This window comes from Juglans microcarpa x Juglans regia, chromosome 1D (genome assembly GCF_004785595.1).
Source record: "Juglans microcarpa x Juglans regia isolate MS1-56 chromosome 1D, Jm3101_v1.0, whole genome shotgun sequence".
NCBI classification, from domain to species: Eukaryota; Viridiplantae; Streptophyta; class Magnoliopsida; order Fagales; family Juglandaceae; genus Juglans; species Juglans microcarpa x Juglans regia.
The window spans coordinates 48,783,381-48,803,532 of NC_054594.1; the positions used below are offsets into that span (position 1 = coordinate 48,783,381).

At 37.3% G+C, this 20,152-nt stretch overlaps 4 protein-coding genes and 1 long non-coding RNA gene across 6 annotated transcripts; 3 read left to right on the forward strand and 2 right to left on the reverse strand.

Annotated features, from left to right (window-relative positions):
- Positions 1 to 306: 306 nt before the first annotated feature.
- Positions 307 to 8,591, reverse strand: LOC121253699. Its single transcript, XR_005938432.1, has 3 exons — positions 8,581 to 8,591; positions 7,294 to 7,299; positions 307 to 538 (listed from the first exon to the last, which is right to left on the reverse strand). It is a non-coding gene; the product is annotated as an uncharacterized LOC121253699 (long non-coding RNA).
- On the reverse strand, positions 1,980 to 5,049 carry LOC121253660 (peptidyl-prolyl cis-trans isomerase CYP20-1-like). 2 transcript variants are annotated; one of them, XM_041153672.1, is made up of 8 exons: positions 4,823 to 5,049; positions 4,540 to 4,608; positions 4,334 to 4,412; positions 3,405 to 3,452; positions 3,277 to 3,300; positions 2,928 to 3,110; positions 2,720 to 2,795; positions 1,980 to 2,271 (listed from the first exon to the last, which is right to left on the reverse strand). In XM_041153672.1, exons 1-8 carry the CDS (start codon positions 4,898 to 4,900, stop codon positions 2,133 to 2,135), a joined length of 696 nt encoding a protein of 231 aa, XP_041009606.1. In that variant the 5' UTR covers positions 4,901 to 5,049; the 3' UTR covers positions 1,980 to 2,132. The 2 variants fall into 2 exon arrangements, with proteins under 2 accessions (XP_041009606.1, XP_041009598.1); XM_041153664.1 differs by having other exon boundaries at positions 4,516 to 4,608; positions 4,823 to 5,035.
- LOC121253626 (phosphoinositide phospholipase C 6-like) lies at positions 5,547 to 9,771 on the forward strand. The gene is made up of 11 exons (XM_041153619.1): positions 5,547 to 5,702; positions 5,736 to 6,103; positions 6,750 to 6,946; positions 7,151 to 7,286; positions 7,373 to 7,600; positions 7,683 to 7,903; positions 8,012 to 8,129; positions 8,602 to 8,754; positions 8,832 to 8,918; positions 9,092 to 9,461; positions 9,531 to 9,771. Exons 2-10 carry the CDS (start codon positions 5,798 to 5,800, stop codon positions 9,383 to 9,385), a joined length of 1,740 nt encoding a protein of 579 aa, XP_041009553.1. The 5' UTR covers positions 5,547 to 5,702; positions 5,736 to 5,797; the 3' UTR covers positions 9,386 to 9,461; positions 9,531 to 9,771.
- A 1,189-nt stretch (positions 9,772 to 10,960) lies between these two features.
- Positions 10,961 to 17,014, forward strand: LOC121253616 (phosphoinositide phospholipase C 2-like). Its single transcript, XM_041153608.1, has 9 exons — positions 10,961 to 11,389; positions 12,104 to 12,300; positions 12,710 to 12,845; positions 12,920 to 13,165; positions 13,252 to 13,484; positions 15,260 to 15,377; positions 15,845 to 15,997; positions 16,115 to 16,201; positions 16,497 to 17,014. The coding sequence occupies exons 1-9, from the start codon at positions 11,054 to 11,056 to the stop codon at positions 16,788 to 16,790; spliced, it is 1,800 nt and encodes a 599-aa protein (XP_041009542.1). The 5' UTR covers positions 10,961 to 11,053; the 3' UTR covers positions 16,791 to 17,014.
- A 1,634-nt stretch (positions 17,015 to 18,648) lies between these two features.
- On the forward strand, positions 18,649 to 19,860 carry LOC121248490 (F-box protein At5g49610-like). The gene has a single exon (XM_041146969.1). It carries the CDS (start codon positions 18,649 to 18,651, stop codon positions 19,858 to 19,860), a length of 1,212 nt encoding a protein of 403 aa, XP_041002903.1.
- Positions 19,861 to 20,152: the final 292 nt, after the last annotated feature.

Consider the following 20,152-nt stretch of genomic DNA (forward strand, 5'->3'; position numbering starts at 1 on the left):
GCTCTGTTTAGTCCATGCTTTTGTATTCGTTTTTTATGGTACCAGATTATGCGAGGAAGTTGGGGAAAGAAGCATATGAGAAGTTGTCCAGCTAATGTCTATGTCAGTGTGCGGATACGGTATGAGCTTAGTATGTTTGAGACGAGCGACGGAGTTGAAAAATATGGTATCCCGTTATAAGGACAATTGATTTGGAGAAAAATATCCAAGCTGGGTCACTCTGCAAGCTTTCTTAGAGCGCTGGATCTTCTACTTGTTCTGCTTTCATGCCTGCTTAATTTTAGATATGTGTTGTGTCTGTTTGGAATTTGATTGTTCGCATAGAAGCTTGGAGGGATTGGAGGAAGTAAAGCGAGGAGTTTATTGGCCATACATGGTGAAGGGGAATGGGGGTCAACCGCTCTCAAAATTAGGGGACGTGGTGAGTGAAGATTCCCCTGTAGAGAGCCGGACGAGGGAAGAACTTCGCGTCCAGTTTGGAGGGTTGGGATATCCCGACCCTACTATTATTTTGCCTTTGCGATGATACTTGGATCAACTTAGATCTCATAGAATTTCATTTCATTTCTCAACCCATAATGGATATGAGCTCGAAGCTTCCTTTGTAACTTTGGGAACTTCTTCATGCTGGCTCCGTCCCTTGCCTCATTTCATAGGGAACACCTCAAAGTGGCTCTATTTCAATATATTTCCATACATGTCCCAATTCCATTCATTTAATATTCCCTTGGTGTCATTGAGATAAGAGATACTTTGTAGTCTATCTGGCTCTATTTCTATACATTTCTTTCTGTCTTTCTAAACATCAAATGTCAAATCTAATGTTAAATTAGCTATTAGTGGTATTAATCATTTGACTGTTGATTAACTCTACATACCTCAATGTTATGTCAGCCGGTTACCCAAAAACAGAAATGAGTTAGGGAGTTAGTTTACCGCCCATAGGTTTGGTTCCATATATGTTCTTATTTTTTATGGGTGTTCCCCTTCTTCTACTGTTCTTGGGAAAGATCTATAATGCTTATTCAGTGATCTGTTTTGTTTTACAAGGAGGATTAGAGTGGAATCACCTACTTACCTGTTGAATCCACCAACCTGATAAGGTATTTATATTTCATTTGCTCATATTTTGTGCTTATGCTCCGTATGGTGAATAATTGCTTTTGTTTGAAGGTGGGGGGAATCCACGGTTTTTGAATATGATATCATCGTAGTCACCTCCATTACAAAGATGAGTTCAACGAAGGAAAGGATACGGCCTCAAATGGATTTGTTGTTGATTGAGCTCTTCTCTTGGGTGGTAAAAAGGATTTATGTAGCTTGGCACAAGTAGTTGGGAATTAGGGTTTTCCTAGTTCTGTAGAAGTGTATCAGCTATGCCATGATGTGTTCAAAGATTTTTGTTGGCCCAACCACTTTGGGTAATTACCCTGTTACCTGCTTACGTTATTTAGCTGGTTATGTCATAGATGTCGCCACAAATTCCATTCGTAGAATGTAACCAGTGAATGGTTCTTGTAGTTATTATCGGAGATCAAATATACTGGGACTTAATATTTTAAGTAGGCATCACAGAAGAAAGTCCTGGTTCAGTAATTTGCCGTTAAAGGTTCAGTACCTCGCTTATAAAGATATCCATTGGCGCCTATAAGTTGGAAAATGGCAATCAGAAAACTTTGATTATGTTGGGTTTCGGAAAATCTGAGTTTCCCCCCTCGTTAATTTAGCTGGGTTTGCATGTTCATGCACTTGTCAAATTAGTTGTCATCGTGGGGGCATCGAACGTTGGAGATATTTTTGGAGTTTTGGTATTCTAGGAACAGTTTGCGAATTTTGTCATCAAATATCGTAAGTGTACGTGACAACCACATGAAGAGCAAAAACCAGGGTCGTAGTCCACCACCATGGAATGTTTGTAAGATGAAGAGAAACAAAAAGAAAGACGGGGAACCGGAATTACTTAAGAATTAAAGCAACGGTAACATGCAAAATAAGCCTATTTTTGATAATGCACTGAGTGCCTAGGAGAGGGAAACCAATAAAATAAAGTCATTTTACAGAGAAGAGAGACGGCACAGAGCACCATTCGTGACAGTTAGCATTTATATGTAAAAATGAGATAAATAGGGCGATCACATGGTAAGTTCACCACTGTCTGAAATGACAACCTCGCTTTTGGGCACGCCATTCTGTCTTCCTTCCCCTTCAATCTTGTAGACAATATCCATTCCAGAGAGTACTTTGCCAAATACAACATGGCGCCCATCCAACCTTTAAAGGAAACCAGAAGCAGTCGCGAGTAAGAGAACTGGGGTACGCAGAGATTTATAGCATATTTTACAGATCCCATGCAAAGTTTCAGACGACTATATATATATACCACTAAATTTATCTAGTTGCAAATGTCTGGCCGGCGGAGCCAATAGACTATAGGACCATAGGTGACTAATAGATATGCCTCTACTACCCCTTGTCATGTAACAGATCATATGGTGGGTCCTAAATTGGGAGGATTCGTACCTACTCAAAATTCCCGGCTGCAACAAGTACTTTTTTTTTTTTGATTTGGGGGAGGGGGGTTTGGAACTCCAAGCCTGTGGGTTATGCCAACCAGGCCTTTAGTGACACTAACAATTTTACTGATGAACAACATTCTTGAAAAAATAAAAATTGCTATTCTACAAAGTATTTTACACATGCTCTCAAAAAGGACCATTACCAGCTAGTTTTGACAGTGGTAATGAAGAATTGAGATCCGTTGGTGTCTGGTCCAGCATTTGCCATTGACAGATTTCCTGTCAAGTGAAAAAAGATTACGGCAAATTAAAATTCTCTTTGCAACTTACATTTTTCAGTATACTTGGGAACCAATTACAAGATATTTTATCGGGAACATAACAAATCTGACATCACGGAATTTAGCTTGCCTGGCCCGGTGTGCTTTAGTTTAAAGTTCTCATCAGCAAACTTCTCGCCATAGATCGACTCCCCACCTCTCCCATCACCACGAGTAAAATCACCTCCCTGTATCATAAAGCTCGGAATGATTCTATGGAATGTGCTCCCTTTGTAATGAAGAGGCCTCCCACTTTTTCCAATTCCTTTCTCCCCTGAAATGAGAGGGATCCTTAAACTTGAATGAAGAGCAAACAGTTATATAAGCCTATTGGCAGTGGAAGTAAACTCCCATAGGATCATAAAAAGGCACGGCAAAATATAAGAAGCGGCCTTCATATGATAAGAGTTATAAGAAGGGAGCAAAAGTTACTTGGCTACCAGTGCAAAGAGCTCGAAAGTTGTCTGCGAAGGAAAAAAGTACAAAGTTAGTAACTTCCTATAATGGTGAAAGATCTCAATTGAAACATGCACAAGGCAGCAGCTTCCATTGTCCTTAGGTACCATACCTACAGTCTTAGGAACTGTATTACCAAAGAGGCCAATGACTATGCGACCTGAAAGAAAAATAAAAAAATACTTTATATTATACTAAAAGAGCAACCTTGCAGTATGTAGAAGAATGTTCAGACTAAATTCATGCAGCCAATCAACACTATGCTCCTTCACAAATCCCATGGTAACAACATTTGAAATGGCATTTCGGATCAAGTCCATTTTGTTTTATAAAACTTCGAGTCCCTTCACCTTCAAAGGTCATGAAAAACACTGCCCCTATTCTTCTAACAGATCAAAAGACTTTGTGACACCAAGAAAAAAAAATTGATTTCACAGACAGATAGAATGTCAATGAAAGTAAAGTAAAGAAATAATTCTTTAAAAAAATTAATGATAATGCTAAAAAAAACCCGAGTTTAACCAGTTGCTGCCATCTTGAGATGCTTACCATTTAACTCATGCTTACCATTTGTTTTCACAACTCCTCTTAACCCATTTCATCTAATCATTACAATTTTTTCAAATTCCCACACAAAATAAAATAAACAATTCAACACTTTCAAATCCCAAAACAAAAATAATATTAAAAAAATATATTCTAATAATATTTTATTCAATTTTTAACTTTAATCTCAATTCATCTCATCACACTTGCGAGCGAAAACAAACGATGCTAATTTCAAAATTCTAGTTATCACGTGAAAAATCATGGTGAACATGTAAACATTTTGTCAAACACTTAGAACACAAAACTAACCTGGCCAATGCATATATGCCTAAATGAATTCCCCAACCACACAAAAACAGCAAAGCTGCAATACTGTGTAGAACTAATAACAAAGCACATTCATTCATAAAAACAATAATAGTAATAATAATAACAACAAAGCACATCCACATGGTCAAACACTCCCGCCGTCCCGAGCTACCAGGTCCATACCCATATGTTTTCCACCAGTTTCAATATCAAAGAAAACTTTATTGGTAACTTCTTCCAGCTCCTCCTCCAACTTCTTCTCCTGTTGTACAGCATTCACCACTTACTCGAGTTAATAGTCATCTGAAGGCACCCAAAAAGGAAAAAAAAAAAAAAAGAGAAATAATTCGTAAGCCTCCGTTTACATGAACCAAAAAGTAGTTTCCAACCTCCTGGCGCTGACTTCTGGTAACAATTTCAATTTGCTCAGATGAGGCTCCGGTATCGCTTAATCTATTCTGAATTGACACCAAAGCAAAAATTTATAAGAAAAACTACTTATGCATATTTTCTGAATCTCCCGGGGGTGGGTAATACCCGGAACAGCTAGTTATGATTCTATGCAATTTATAGCATCAGATGCGCAGACAATCTGCATGGAATTAGCCACTTCAATGGGATCCTTTTATTCTGGTTGATCTCCATGAACATTTAATAGCAGGGCGGAAGTACCTGAATGATACCTAGGGTTCCGAACAAAATCAGGACCCACAAAAGAGCTAGTGTCACCAACTTTGTCGTGGTGGCCATGCCTTCAGGCTTCTCAGCTCCGAGGATGTTTGAGTTTAGACGCTGCGATATTGGATCGGATTTTGGGCTTTTATTCAAGCATTTTGATAATTTGACTGTAAAATAATTATGGTGCGTGGCTGTATTTATGGCCAGCTGATATACGAGCTTGAAGAACCAACTAGTATTTTTGTTTTTAATTTTATTTTATTTAGTGAGAAATTATTCAGGTTGACCACTTGTTATTATCCGAAAATAACTAATCGAGAATGAGAAATTTGGTGTGAATAACGGAATTATTTATTTATGTTATGTGACTAACGTTTTATGATTTTAGTTATAATTGCTATAAAATGTTTCATGGACGAGTTACGCTATTTATATGTTTGAACTGTAACATATTATAGTCCGATTTTATAATAAAATAATTTTTTTTGAAGTTTTTAATATTTATAAAATAATATTAATATTTTGAGTTTTTTTTATATATGCTGATGTGTGTTTAGTGTGCATGTCAACAAGTTATTCATAAATTTATTTTTCATAAGGTGAAATGTTGACTTAATGAAAATAATTACCAGTAAATGAATGAAAATAGTGTTAATATCTTAGTTTAAAACCTCAAGAAGTTTGTGGTAATCCACGGCTATTTTTGCTAAGTATCTCTTTATATAAGAAACTATAGCAAGACAACCGTTGCTGTCGGTCACGTCCAACGATCCAGCTTCAAACACTCCCGAGTTATAGGCCACCTCGTAAGTCCCGCACTTCCCCCTCTCTCTCTCTCTCTCTCTCTCTCTCTCCCCCCCCATTCACCTTGTAGAATTCTTCGAGTTCAAGTCTTCGAGACATTTGTAATTCTCCAAACGCATTGAAAAGCCAATAACAGAGTGGGAGAGCGAGTTTTTGCGTGTTTCAATGGCGAACTACAAGTACAAGATGTTGGGGTTCAGTAGGAAGTTCAAGATGAACGAGGTGGGCCCACCGGCCGACGTGAAGAAAGCGTTCTCGAAGTTCGCCGAGGGTGGCGACCACATGTCCGCCGACCAGCTCCGTCGCTTTCTGGTGGAGCACCAGGGCGACATGGACAGCACCGTGGCCGATGCGGACCGAATCATAGAGCAGGTTCTACATGAACGCCGCGATGCGAGCGAAGGCCTTTCCCTCTCCGATTTCTTTCATTTTCTGTTTCACAGTGATCTCAACGGCCCCATCAAATCTCAGGTCATCTCTCTCTCTCTCTCTCTCTCCCTGTTGCTTTGGCATTCCTCTGTTTGGTCAACGAGGAAATTCGGAAAATAAATTCAATCTAATAGTGTTTCTAGTTATTATTCTTAACATTAGGGTATCTAGGAAAAGAAAATTATTCCCTAATAAGGGTTCATTCGACGATCTCGTTTAGAGAGATTTTTTTTTTTTTTTTTTTGTTCCCTTCTTTCAATCATAACGCAGCAGTTTGGTGTGGAATGAAATTGATATGGTAACAGTGAGACCTCTAGCACATATCTAAAACTAACTCACAGATTGTTCACCGGTTTTAGATATAATAATGATCGTACGTATACATTGAAATGGATCACTTATTGTTAAGGGCAAGCTTGACAAAGAAACTTTGATAGGTCCTTTTTAGTTTTTATTAAAGCAACCCTATTGTTGGTAAATGTCAAATAGACAGTTTATTTTCATCTGAAGGTTTGTTTATCAGAACATGAAAGACCCCCAAACAACTTCTGTTGCTGGTCTTGGACACTAATGTGTTGATAAGAATGTATCGTTGTCTTAGGCACGTAATCATTTACTATCATTATTTGAAGAATTCAAAATAAGAACAAATGTAGGTTTGTTATTGACATATTATGTGTGATATCAGGTACACCATGATATGACTGCTCCATTGTCACATTATTTCATATACACAGGGCACAATTCCTATTTGACAGGGAATCAACTCAGCAGTGATTGTAGTGACGCACCAATCATAAAGGCATTGCAGAGGGGTGTGCGAGTAATTGAACTTGATATATGGCCAAATTCTACAAAAGATGACGTCCTTGTTCTTCATGGAAGGTATAAGTTAATTCTCAAATCTCTCATTTAGTGATGTCATTGTTCTTGTGCGTACATTTGTGGCCGTGCTATAAGATGTTTAAGTATCTTCGGGCACCCAAGTCCCAATGGCAGAGGAATTTCTTATCATTATTTCTTATCTATCTATTTTAGCAACTCCCATATCTATCTTATTTTGCCGCACCACTTTCTGAATAACTGTAGGACCCTGACCACTCCTGTGAAGCTCCTCAAATGTTTGCAGTCCATTAAAGAGTACGCTTTTGTCAAATCTCAATACCCTGTCATTATAACTTTAGAAGACCACCTTACCCCTAACCTTCAGGCCAAAGTTGCGGAGGTTAGACCTCTCTCTCTTTGTCTCTCACTATTATTTAAATTCAAGGTGTTTTTTTTCTTTGTGACCGCAATTCACTTTGCATGTAGATGCTCATTCAAATATTTGGAGAAATGCTGTATTATCCCCAGGCAGAATGCTTAGCTGAATTACCATCACCAGAATCATTAAAACATCGAATTGTTATTTCTACCAAACCACCAAAAGAATACCTGGAATCTAAGGATAGCAAGGATAAGGAAAGTATCTTGACTGGTGAAAGGGCATCTGGAGGGGAAACACCAGGTTTTATGGCTGAGCAAGAAGCGAATGAGAGAGTGAGCTGGAACATGATGTAAAAGTTTGCAGTTTGAATCTCAAAGCATGCTTATTTACATCAACTCTTTTGATGTATGGCAGAGCGACAGCGATCAAGATGATGAAGAAATTAGTGCGTGTGATCACAAATCAGGCCAACGAGGAGCACCAGAATACAAATGCTTGATTTCAATCCATTCTGGGAAACCAAAGGGTAGTGTAAAGAACGCATTAGAAGTTGTAGCTAACAAAGTTAGACGTCTTAGTTTGAGTGAACAAGCACTTGAGAAGGCTGCCACAAATCATGGCACTGATGTTGTAAGGTATCTATTTAACTTACTTGACAGCAGATAGTTGCAATACAATTTAGCATTCTTATTTTTTCTCTCGCTTGGACAACTCTTTCTGGTATCAGATTTCATGCTTTGTAGGTTCACACAGAAACATGTACTAAGAGTATACCCTAAAGGAACACGTGTCACCTCCTCTAATTACAAGCCACATGTTGGGTGGATGCATGGGGCCCAGATGGTTGCATTTAATATGCAGGTTAGGTTCAAATTTCATCATTCAAATGAATCTTGCTGCGCTGTATTCTACTAAGCTTCCAATTTTCTAATCCGTATTTTGTTTATCTGATAGCGTGGATGAATATGGGAATGCTTACAGTGTAATAAGATTTTCCTTTACCACATTTCTTTCATGCCATATGAGGGCTCTTTATTTACTTCTCACTTGAGTTTGATGGCAAAGTTTTTCTTCTCTTCTGTTGTCAAGTCATTTGCCCATGTGAATGTGAATTGACATAAGATAACTGTCACACAAAAGAGGGACAATGGTAAACAAGAGAACAATAAAGGTATTTGATTAAAGGATAACCCTTTCGTAAAGAAGGCTTTGGAAGGTCAATTCTAAATCAAGAAATGATTAGTCAGCATGAAACTACTAGGTCTTCCAAGTAAACCATCATCGTGATCCCCACCAGAGAATTATCATTAACTTGTGAGCTTTCCTTTACCAGGGATATGGCAAATTGCTTTGGTCGATGCAAGGGATGTTCCGAACCAATGGAGAGTGTGGTTATGTGAAAAAACCTGATTTTCTGATGCAGAAGGGTCCACATGATGAGGTGTTCGATCCTAAAATAACCTTGCTAGTGAAGAAGACATTAAAGGTGTGAAGAATGTTTTAGCTTAGAACCGAATGTGGTTTGTCTAATGACCCTTTCTTATCATTGACGTTGATTATCAGGTGAAAGTCTATATGGGAGATGGATGGCACTTGGATTTTAGCCAAACACACTTTGACTCATTTTCTCCTCCGGATTTCTATACAAAGGTATAGTTATATTGTACAGTAAATATACGTGTGACATGCATTTTTTTTTTTTTAGATTTAATTATCTTAAAATTCATGACTTTAAATGCTGGTCAGCTCTATACATACTTTTTTTCATGGGTGGACTCTTGAAACATGTTGTACACGTACAAAATGATAGTTGTTTTTGGCAGGTTCGCATTGTTGGGGTGCCGGCTGATGTTACCAAGAAGAAAACGAGGATAATCGAGGATGATTGGGCTCCTTTTTGGGATGAAGAATTCAAATTCCCTTTGACAGTTCCTGAGCTCGCCCTGCTTCAGATTGAAGTACGCGAGTATGATAGGTCTGAGAAGGATGACTTTGGAGGGCAGACATGTTTGCCTGTCTCGGAACTAAGACCTGGGATTCATGCTGTCCCACTTTATGACAAAAAGGGTGAGAAACTAAAATCTGTGAAGCTTCTAATGCAGTTTCAGTTTGTTTAGGCTTTCGGATTCCATTCATCCCGGACAGATGGTCTTGGTACGAGTCCATGTTACATTTTTACAGGGTTTCATTCTTACTTCTAACAGCAATCTTGTATTTGGGTTCGCGGATACTGAGTCATCATAAGTTTTGGCAGATGATTTTGGATTAGAGACCTCCACCCATTGGGAATCAAAGCCTTTTTAAACAAATCTTTCTTTATTGTCGTACTAATTTAATTTATACATTAAAGAAATATTAAAAGAAGGCTGGGGGCGGGAAAGAGAAGGCTGGTAACAAATAAGAAGTAGAGCAGGTCCGTAATAAATTCACCGACATAAATCATGAGGTCTTGAATCACACTCCGACAACCATACTTTTGGCATCTAACTATGTATGACGTGTTACTAAATTCACCCACCTAAAGTCTTCTGGAAAACTTTAATGCTCTTGTTTGGATTGGGAATTAACAAAGCCAATTCCTTCCTTTCAAATTATAAAAAAATAATAAAAAAAATGTTTTCTAAATTGTACAATTATTGCTCAGTGTGGAGGTTATAACTTTTTTTTTTTTATTTTTAGAAAGAGGATGGTATTTCAATTTTATTGATAGTCTTTACTTATATTAGAGGAAAATTATCGTTATAACAAAAAAATATTGGGGTTTACATATATTCAAGAAAGATCAAAATTTAAGCCTAAAAAATCATAGACATGAAACCAAAATTACAAGATATCAAAAACAACATAAAGATAAAAAAAAAAAATAAACCTATAAAAAACAAAATGCAAGAAAACACCAGCACAAGCAAATAAATTATCCTCAAATAAGATATCCTCACCAGCAAGAAAACACCAGCATAGTAAAATAACAATGAAAACAGAAGTAAATAAATTATACCTTATTAAGATATCCTCAAATAAGAAACATCAAGTCTATTCATCTAAAAAATACCTCTTAACTGGACAGAAAAACTCTATCTTCAATCCCATCCATATTCAGGCCCCAGCTCCCCTGTTTCGCAAGAAAATCTGTCGAGGTTATAACTTATCTCAATTCTTAAAGTAAAGCAAAAGTAGCACTTGCATGCAACTTTCCACCATGTTCGAGTGACAGAAGTGTCGCAACGTGTAGAAAATGAACATTTGTTGTTTTCTGAAAATAAACGAAGCCCAATCCCAACAAGTCGACTGAGGTTCCGTTAAAGGAGTATAAAGGATAGTAAAAAAATAATAAATTATAAAAAAAAATTGTTTTCTAAATTGTAAATTATTGCTGTCAGTGTTCGAGTGACAGACGTTTCACAACGCGTGGAATATGAACATTTGTTGTTTTCTTAGTATTCGATTGTCGTCATCTATCTATTATTTTATAATAAAATATTAATTATAAACCTATCATCTAATATTATATTATAAAATAAATAACTGAATAGATTTTTTAACATAATCCCCAACAGGTCGACTGTGAGACTTTTCAAAGCCTACTTTTTTCGTTGATCTTGATCCGACCAAAGCCTCCCGCGTGTATAACGTTCCGCTTGGGTCCCACACCGATCATTCCTTTCTTCCTGGAAATATTAAACCGCCCTCGTTGTCAAAACCATTTTTCCTCATCTGATCAGAGAGTAAACCTGAGCTCTCTCTCTCTCGTCCACACTCCCTGTATCTAGAATTCCACTATCCCGATGTCGAAACAGACCAACAAACAGACCTACAAAATATGCTTCTGCTTCCGCCGGCGATTCCCTCTAACAGCAACTGAAGCACCGGACGAGGTCAAAAGCCTGTTCGACCAGTACTCGGAGAATGGAGCAATGTCCGTCGACCATCTCCGGAGGTTCTTGATTGAGGTCCAGAAGGAAAATAACCTTACCGTAGAGGACGCTCAGACCATCATTGACGCTCTCGGCCACCTCCACGAGCTCCGGCACCTCAATATTTTTGCCCGAAAATGCATCACTATCGAGGCCTTCTTCAAGTACCTCTTCTCTGACACCAACCATCCTCTCCCGCCTCCTAGGGTAATGCTCATGCTCTTTATTTGTTGTTTTTCTAATATATATGTGTGCGCGCGCGCGCGCGCGGTGATATAACTTAGACACTGTAATTTGTATTCATTATATTTAAAGGCTCTGTTGGCTGTACGGAATTATAATTCCACGTTTGGTCGTGAGTACAATATAAAAAGAAAAGAGAGGACAATGCTAACGAATTTGATGGTTTCTGCTGACTGCTTTGTTTGTTTTTGGAAAGAAAGGAAGAAATGGACTTAGCTTAAGTTAAGTTTATTTCTTTGAATTTACCAATTTGGCACTAGTAGAATTTCTTCCCGTCAGAAATCTGTCCCCAGCAGTAATGGACATATAATAAATGACATATGGAGGGACACCGCCATCATGCTTGAAAAACGAAGAGCTTTGGTAATTTCGATGTTTTATAAGTTTCTTAACGAAACTTTGATAATTTCGATTAATCCCTTATCGCTGAAATTGCAATCTCCTTTTTTTTTTTTAGTTCAAGTGGCATGCTGTGACAGATGATTGTTTATTCTATTTAAAAAATCGGTATTTAGTTGTTATAAAGTCGATGGTTTTTACTTTTATTTTTGTGCTTACAATTTGTTGTCTCACGGGTATATAACTAATAGTGAAGCAGATTAAGGACTCAATAATTAACTTGCTACTGTAAATTTTAAATAACATAAATTTTTATGGTAACCATTTGTTATATTCTAGGTACACCATGATATGTCTGCGCCATTGTCTCATTATTTCATATATACGGGTCACAATTCATATCTGACGGGGAATCAACTCAGCAGTGCCTGCAGCGATGGCCCCATCAGAAATGCACTGCAGAGAGGAGTGCGGGTAATTGAATTGGATATATGGCCAAACTCCAAGAAAGATAATGTGGAGGTTCTTCATGGAAGGTTTGGATTTAGGGTCGAAATTGTTGTGAACTTCGTAATTTCTGCAACAGGCTTAGCATCTTTTTGACAATGACCACCTAGTAATTGCCACCCAAATAAGTTGAGTTTAGATGAATGAGAATTTAAAAGTAGATTCCTATACAGGATTGTGCTTCTATGCTACGATAATATGCTTTTTCTAATAGTGCGTTCTCCCTCCCTCTCTTTTGGATACACTTTCACAAGTATCTTTAAATTTCAAAATAAGAGTTGTAGTGTATATTGCCTCAGATTGGGCTGGTTGTTGAAAAAATGATTTATGTAGCCAACTCCGCTTGGTTGGGATTAACCCTTGTTTGAGTTGAGTTGAACTAAGTTGATTATATGCTACTTAGTGTAAACCTAGTTAAGAGATATGTTTCGCGTACAGGACACTGACTACTCCAGTGGAACTCATAAAATGTTTGAAGTCTATAAAGGAGCATGCCTTCACTGCATCTGAATATCCAGTTGTGATAACTCTAGAAGATCACCTTACTCCAGATCTTCAGGCTAAAGTGGCTGAAGTAAGTATTTAATTTTATGTTGGTAATTCAGCGCCCTTGTTCTAATAATTTACAATCTTTTCACCAATTTCTAGATGGCCACTCAAACTTTTGGAGACATACTCTTTTGCCCTGGCTCAGAATCCTTGAAGGAGTTCCCATCCCCAGAATCGTTGAAGAAAAGGATTATCATTTCAACCAAACCACCTAAGGAATACCTTGAGGCCAAAGAAATCAAAGAAAAAGAAAGCGATTCACAGAAAGGGAAAGCTTTAGGCGATGAACAGGCTTGGGGGAGAGAAGTCTCTAACCTTAAAGGCATACCTGTGGCAAATGACAAGGTGTGAAGCATAATTTCCTAGTTCGCTGATTTATTCAAGGTACAGAATTCTTATTTTTCATTTGCTGACATAACATCTTCTAGCAGAATGATTTGGATGAAGATGATAATAATGAAGGGGAAGGTCTTGATGATGCAGATCCTAAGTCAAACCAACATGCAGCACCTGAATATAAACGTTTAATTACCATTCATGCTGGTAAGCCAAAAGGTGGATTACAGGATAGTTTCAAGGTGGATCCTGAGAAAGTGAGACGACTTAGCTTAAGTGAGCAACAGCTTGAGAAGGCTGTACAGATTCATGGAAAAGAAATTGTTGGGTATTATACGATTTCCTTTGGTATTTTTTTTAATTTAGGTGTTGCAAGAGATTTAATTTGCGCCTGTGGTGTGTTTCATTGTGTCATGTTACTAGAATGCCACCATTTTAGTATTCAAGCAAAAAGCCTCATTCAGCTGGTTTTTTTAAGTTTTGTTCTGTACTGCTTGGTGCAGAGAAGCTCAAAGCTATATGATATTCCGTATTGACAGACCTTGAGGAATAGTTAAATGACATTTTAGCTTGACAAAAAAGCCCTCATCTCTTCATCTGATAGATCGTCACCCATGAAATTTTGACGTTCCCCTCAAATCTTCTCAACTTGTCCATTGAACTTCTAGTTTTTCTTTGATACGTTTATTTAATGATTTTCCCTTGCTGTAAATCTATCTAATTGCAGATTCACCAACATTTGTTTTATGAGCACCTACAATCATTTTACCAGTCAAAAGAAAAGTAATCCTTACTTGTTCCTTTTACTCTCTTCAAAGTGTTCTACCACGCTTGTGGAATGCCAAGTTGCATGAGAAACAGAATAATTTTGGGAGAATTATAGTGATTTGCTTGCCATTTAAGAAAGAAGATTGCTGATTTACCCATGTGGAGCACACTTTATGTTCTCTATGCCAACAACAGGAAGAAATGAGCTACTTCTTGTTCCAATTCACAAGAATTGCATGGTTGGAGAATAATTGGGGTTTCAGATTGGAACAATCCAAGCAAGACTCAGGCTTCTAGGTCCTCTTAACCCACAAAGACCAAACCAGTATTACGAGGTTCCTATGTTGTTGCAAAAGCTCTTGCTTGAATCCAAACCACAAACCCAAGGAATAATAAGATGACAAAGCCACCCAATTTGCATTGTTGGATCCCTCTGCTTGCAAATGCATCAAGTTAAGTATTGAGATATCAATTACATAAGGACACGGTTGCTTGGTGTCATTGCTAGAGATCATCACGCTAAAACACTGCTTACTTGGACTAGAATAATCGATTTTTAGCAGAGGCCCTAGCTGGGAGATAGGCTCTAGAACTAGTGCAACATGGGTGCTGGAGTAATGTTCTAGTGGAAGGCGATGCAGCACTTGTAATGGAGCCCATTCTGAAAAAGGAGTTGCTGGCTAATGGGAGTATTGAGACTACAGTTTAATATGTGTGGTGGATTATGGGTACTTCTGTGTATTTTTATATGTCTAGCATCGGAAGAAATTCCAATTCTGCAGCAGATGAGCTATGTCAATGTGCAGTATTGGTTTGGTTTTCTGGTATTTTTAAGCCAGACCAATTCTCTGTGTCCCTTGATACAGCTCTCTTTGTTCCTTGGCAGTGCTTGATGCAGTAGATGTGATAAATGAGCCGAGATGAAGAACCAAATATTAGAGATCCTTCAATGAGTTGAGCCAATTTGGTGGCTAGAATTTTTTTTTTTTTTTTTGTATGACATAGTTTAAAGTGCTGATAGTCATGGTTAGGAAGGGCATCTTTTGGTGGGATGGCAATTATCTGGTTGAATGAAATTATTGCCTTAAATAGGAGGTCTCAGGCTTGATACTCAATGGTGGCTCTTATTTTTTTTACCCTGCCGTAGCCATCATGTGATGTAGTGTTTTCTGTCTCCTGCAACTATCATATAGGTTATTTACAGTAACATATCAACAAGCTTTCATATGTAATAATATAAATTTCTATCTGCTTAGAAAAAATAATAATATAAATTTCTATCTTTATTGTTAAACAATCGAATCTTCCCATGTTCTGATGATAGACTTGCTGTAGGTTTACCCAGCGAAATATTCTGAGGGTTTATCCAAAGGGTATACGCATTGACTCATCAAATTACAACCCACTGATTGGGTGGTCTCATGGAGCCCAAATGGTTGCGTTTAATATGCAGGTTTGTTTGTTCTTTGTTCATTATCTTTTGTCAGTTGGGAATATCTTGCTGTAACTACTCCCTTTATTGTTAGATCAAGGAAGGTGTGATATTTAGCTTCTAACATTCTAGCGTGTCACAAACAAAATTCAAATAAAATAAAATAAAAAACATTCTACGGTATCACTGGTACACCCTATGTTCCGAAGTTATGAGTAATAATTAATTAATTAGGTATTTGTATATGAAATTTTTTTAGCAGTGTTTGCCTTTTAAATGGAGCTATTAGATAAGAAATCCGCACATGTATGTCTATGAGTGTGCATTTTATTTCCTGATAGGAAAGATTGGATTTGGGATTGGGTACTATGGTGAGTGTATGTGTGAGACTCTCTGAGCGGTGAATTAAGCTTGGTCCTACTATTGATCCCTGCCTGTGAAAGATGTTCCCTCAAAGAGTTCTACATCTGCTAATTTCCTTATGACAGGGACATGGAAGATCACTGTGGTTGATGCATGGAATGTTCAAAGCAAATGGTGGGTGTGGTTATATTAAAAAACCAGATTTCCTATTGAATACTGGTCCACATAATGAGGTCTTTGATCCTAATGTTATATTGCCGGTGAAAAAGACTCTGAAGGTTAGGCTTCTGTCTTAATTTAGTTTCCTTGATCCTTTTGTGGAAGTGCTTTCTATAGTATATATGTATTATGTTCACATCTTGGCCAAGGGTTATAATTCTCTTGTTATTCAACAGGTGACTGTCTATATGGGGGAAGGATGGTATCATGATTTCACTCACACGCACTTTGATGCGTTTTCCCCACCAGATTTCTATGTGAGGGTAAGATGATTGAATCTACAAAAAATGTTCTCATTCATACAGCTGCATTCTATTCTAGTTTGGCTTGTGTTGTAACCGCCTTCCTTATCTGCTATGATTCTGATAAATATCTTGAGTTACAATAGTTTTGCCTTAACGGTGGGTGTCTTGCCTTTTATTAACAAGTATAGCTATGTAATAATTGTTGATCTTTTTGCTGCACCCACCCATTCCCCTTTTCTCCCGGGTGCCCTTCAGCAACTCATGATCTTTTTGAAATTCTTCCTTATTTGAGAAACGATCAATATGTATGCAGGTTGGAATTGCTGGGGTGTCTGCTGATACTATAATGAAGAAAACAAAGACATTAGAGGATAATTGGGTGCCTGATTGGAATGAAAAATTTGAGTTTCCACTGTCTGTCCCAGAACTGGCTTTGCTTAGAATTGAAGTTCACGAGTATGACATGTCTGAAAAGGATGATTTCGGAGGCCAAACATGTCTACCTGTGTCCGAACTGAGAAGTGGGATTCGAGCAGTTCAACTTCATAGCCTTGAGGGAGAGAAATACAAATCTGTAAAGCTTCTTATGCGCTTTGAATTTGTGTGATGCATTGGTGGTCCCAATCTATGGGCGGGTTGAAAGAAGGGTAAAATAATGTACAGCTTTTAACTGTTCTCGTCCTTTTTTATAGGAAGTTTTATTGAGAAGATTTATATGGTTGTACTTGTTATACTTGATGCCTGTTTTGTGGTATTTATACATGTAAAGCCTTCCTTTAGATCTGTTCAGGGTTATGGTGTGCGAAACTGCGATGTATTTTCTTGAGTTATGGATTTCCATATTTGTATTAAAAATATGGAAATCTTTCCATATATATATTGGATACTCTCGTTCACTTCTGTCTGCCTATGCACTTAACTGGGTCTTGAAGGACGGGCTTGGGCGGATAAGTAGGTGCATCTACACGGCTATCTCAACGTCTGTTATCTTCACTTTGAGCATTGTAGTGGAGTTGTTGATTCCTGCATTTCCTGATCAATACTTCTTGACATCTGTTGCTATCATTGCCAAACAAATAGGCCTTTTTTAGCCACAAATACAGCTGTTCATCGAAGCTTTGCAATAGGAGATAGCCTTGGTGAATTTTCTGCGAAGGCACAGATTCAAACAGTATGCTTTGATGACCTTGGCTTATTGCTTGCTGCACTTCTTAACATGTTGTCAGAGCTTTGCAATATGTTGTTGCACATCAGAATAATGAGATGAGACGAGAATTCTGTGCATGGTAATAAAATAATTTATAAATAGTAATAAAATAGTTTGAATTAAAAATAAATAAAAAACTCAAAAGCAATTTGCGGTCAAGTAGAGCGGGCTATTTTAGGTGGCAGAGTAGCCAAACTATAATGTTTATGTGATATACTTAAATGATCATATACATAAAATGACTAATTACTATATCAAACAATAAATTAAAAGGTAAAAATTTTATTTAAAAACAATATAAAAACCAACTTGATTTAAAAACAAACAAATATTAAAAGCTAGCTTTGCAAGTATTGCGGCAAAAACAAAGCAAGATAAATTTGTTTGTTTTTATAGATGAGATGATATGTGATAAGATAAGTTGAAATTAAAGTTAAAAGTTTGAATACAAAAATTATTAGAATATATTTTTTTAATATTATTTTTATTTTAAAATTTAAAAAAATTGAAGTGTTTATTTTATTTTATATGAAAATTTAAAAATACTATAACGATGTGATGAGAAGGTTGAAAAGTTTCCTCAAATCAAATTTTAGAGCTAGCCTCGATGGATGCGAGTTCGGAACGACTCTAGTCCTTTCCGGATATCTATTAATTGTGATTTTGTTGGCATTATAAATCAACTGGTTAACTTATAAAAGTGAAGTCTTTTTCTTTAGATAGGAAAGAAAAAGATTGTTCAATCAGGTCAGTGATCGCCAAATATAATTAATTACTTATATATTCTCAGGTATTACTACCATATACGGAATTGGTTCCACGGCCCGGCCTATATATATATATATATATATATATATATATTATATATAATATATATATATATAGGCATCCATAATTTTCAAAATAATATTAGATATAAATTTTAAATAGATAAATTTTATATAAATCTTTTATAAAATATTAAATCTCCCTAATAAATAATAGTTTTTTTATACTTTTTTAAAGTAAAATCTATTTTTTTACAAAAACTTATATATAACTTGCCTATTTAAAACTTGTAAAAATCATTTGTCTAATTTCCCAGGGCACAATTCCATATTTTACCAAGTAGAGAGTTCGAGGGAAGAACGGGAACTCAGAACACGATCTACGGCCGCATAGACAAAACCACGGTTCGTGATCTCCTTGTTGCCACTGCTGATCTCCGGCGATCTCCAGCTTGTTGCCACTTCGAACTCCTTTGCTTTTGATCATTTCAATGGAATCCCAGCCTGCTGATCTTCCACCGGATATGATCTTCGAGATTTTAACCCGACTATCTCTGGAAGATATTGGGAGATGCAGGCTGGTTTCGAAGAATTGGAACCGGACTACGTACGAGTCAACTTTCATGCAACAGAACTGTCAAAGAGCAAAAACAATATCCGGGTGTTTCATACAATGCTGGGACAAGTACGAGCCGTCTCCTGAGTTCGTCTCCATCAACAACGTCTCGGATTGCGACCCTAAACTTTCTCTAAGATTCTTGCCCGCTCCTGTCAAAATCGAAGCCGCCACTAAACAAGGTATTCTGTTATGCATGAATGATTATCGAACAAGAAGACTGAGAATACCCGAGTATTATGTGTGCAAGCCCAGCACCAAAGAATGGCACCAGATACCGAATCCTAAAACTCGGTATTTTACTCAAAAGATGGCGATGCTGGTTCTAAGATCAAAGCCATTACGCTACAAAATAGTTCGATTTTCACAACCAAAGTCTACGTTCACCAGGTATAAGTCTATATGGTATAAATGTTATCGGTGTGAGATTTTCGATTCAGAAACATGGGCGTGGAAAAGACTGAAAGATGTGTTGTTGCCTGATGGCAAGTTCATTGGATTCGAGCCTGCTGTATCTGCATGTGGTGTGCTTTACTCGCTTATGCCTGACAATGAAATCTTCGCGTTTTATGAAGATACAGAGAGTTGGACAACCTTCGAACTGCCTTTCCCTCTGTGCAAGAAAGATTATTTCAAGCACATGAAGCTTGTGGAATACAGAGGCCGACTTGGGATGCTTTGCATGGGAGAGAACTTTATGATGCAACTCTGGGTAATGGAAGACCATGACATGAAAATATGGAGTAAGAGAGAAACAATAAGCATTGAAGCCCTTCGAGACGTGGAGACCCATACTGTTCCTGCTGCCATGCACAGTACTGGTGTTGCGCTAATGCGGGGATATTCCGCCGTAGTTTTTTATGATTTTAAAAGTGGCAGGCCGTCCATTAATGTCTGCAAGGTGGGGAAGTTTTTCGATGCAATTTTTCCCTTCCAATCTGATTTAGAGCCGGTTCATTTGAAGAAGAAATCCTTTACAGGGGGTGTGGGATCAGCTGGGGGCATGAGATTTCCCTTCCTATTATCCGTAGTTGTTCTTTCTTGGGTTTTCTTGTTTATTTGCAGTTATTTGGCGTATTACTCTTAGAACCCACCCAGTACGCAGTAGTTCTTTGAGACAATTTATTAGTATGTTATATTTCTTATGGTTTGAGGAATTTTAATTTGTAACTAAATATGTACACGCAGTAGAAACATTAATTTTTGTATAAACCCACGAAATGACGTCGATTCATGAAATCTATTAGATCTACTTTATAATAAAAGTAACTTTATAATCTAACGTACCACATCAAACTATATCAATTTATAAATTTATTTTTGTGTAATCTTTTTATGATTAAAATATTTTTCTTATTTTTTGTTCTGTAATTGTTTCA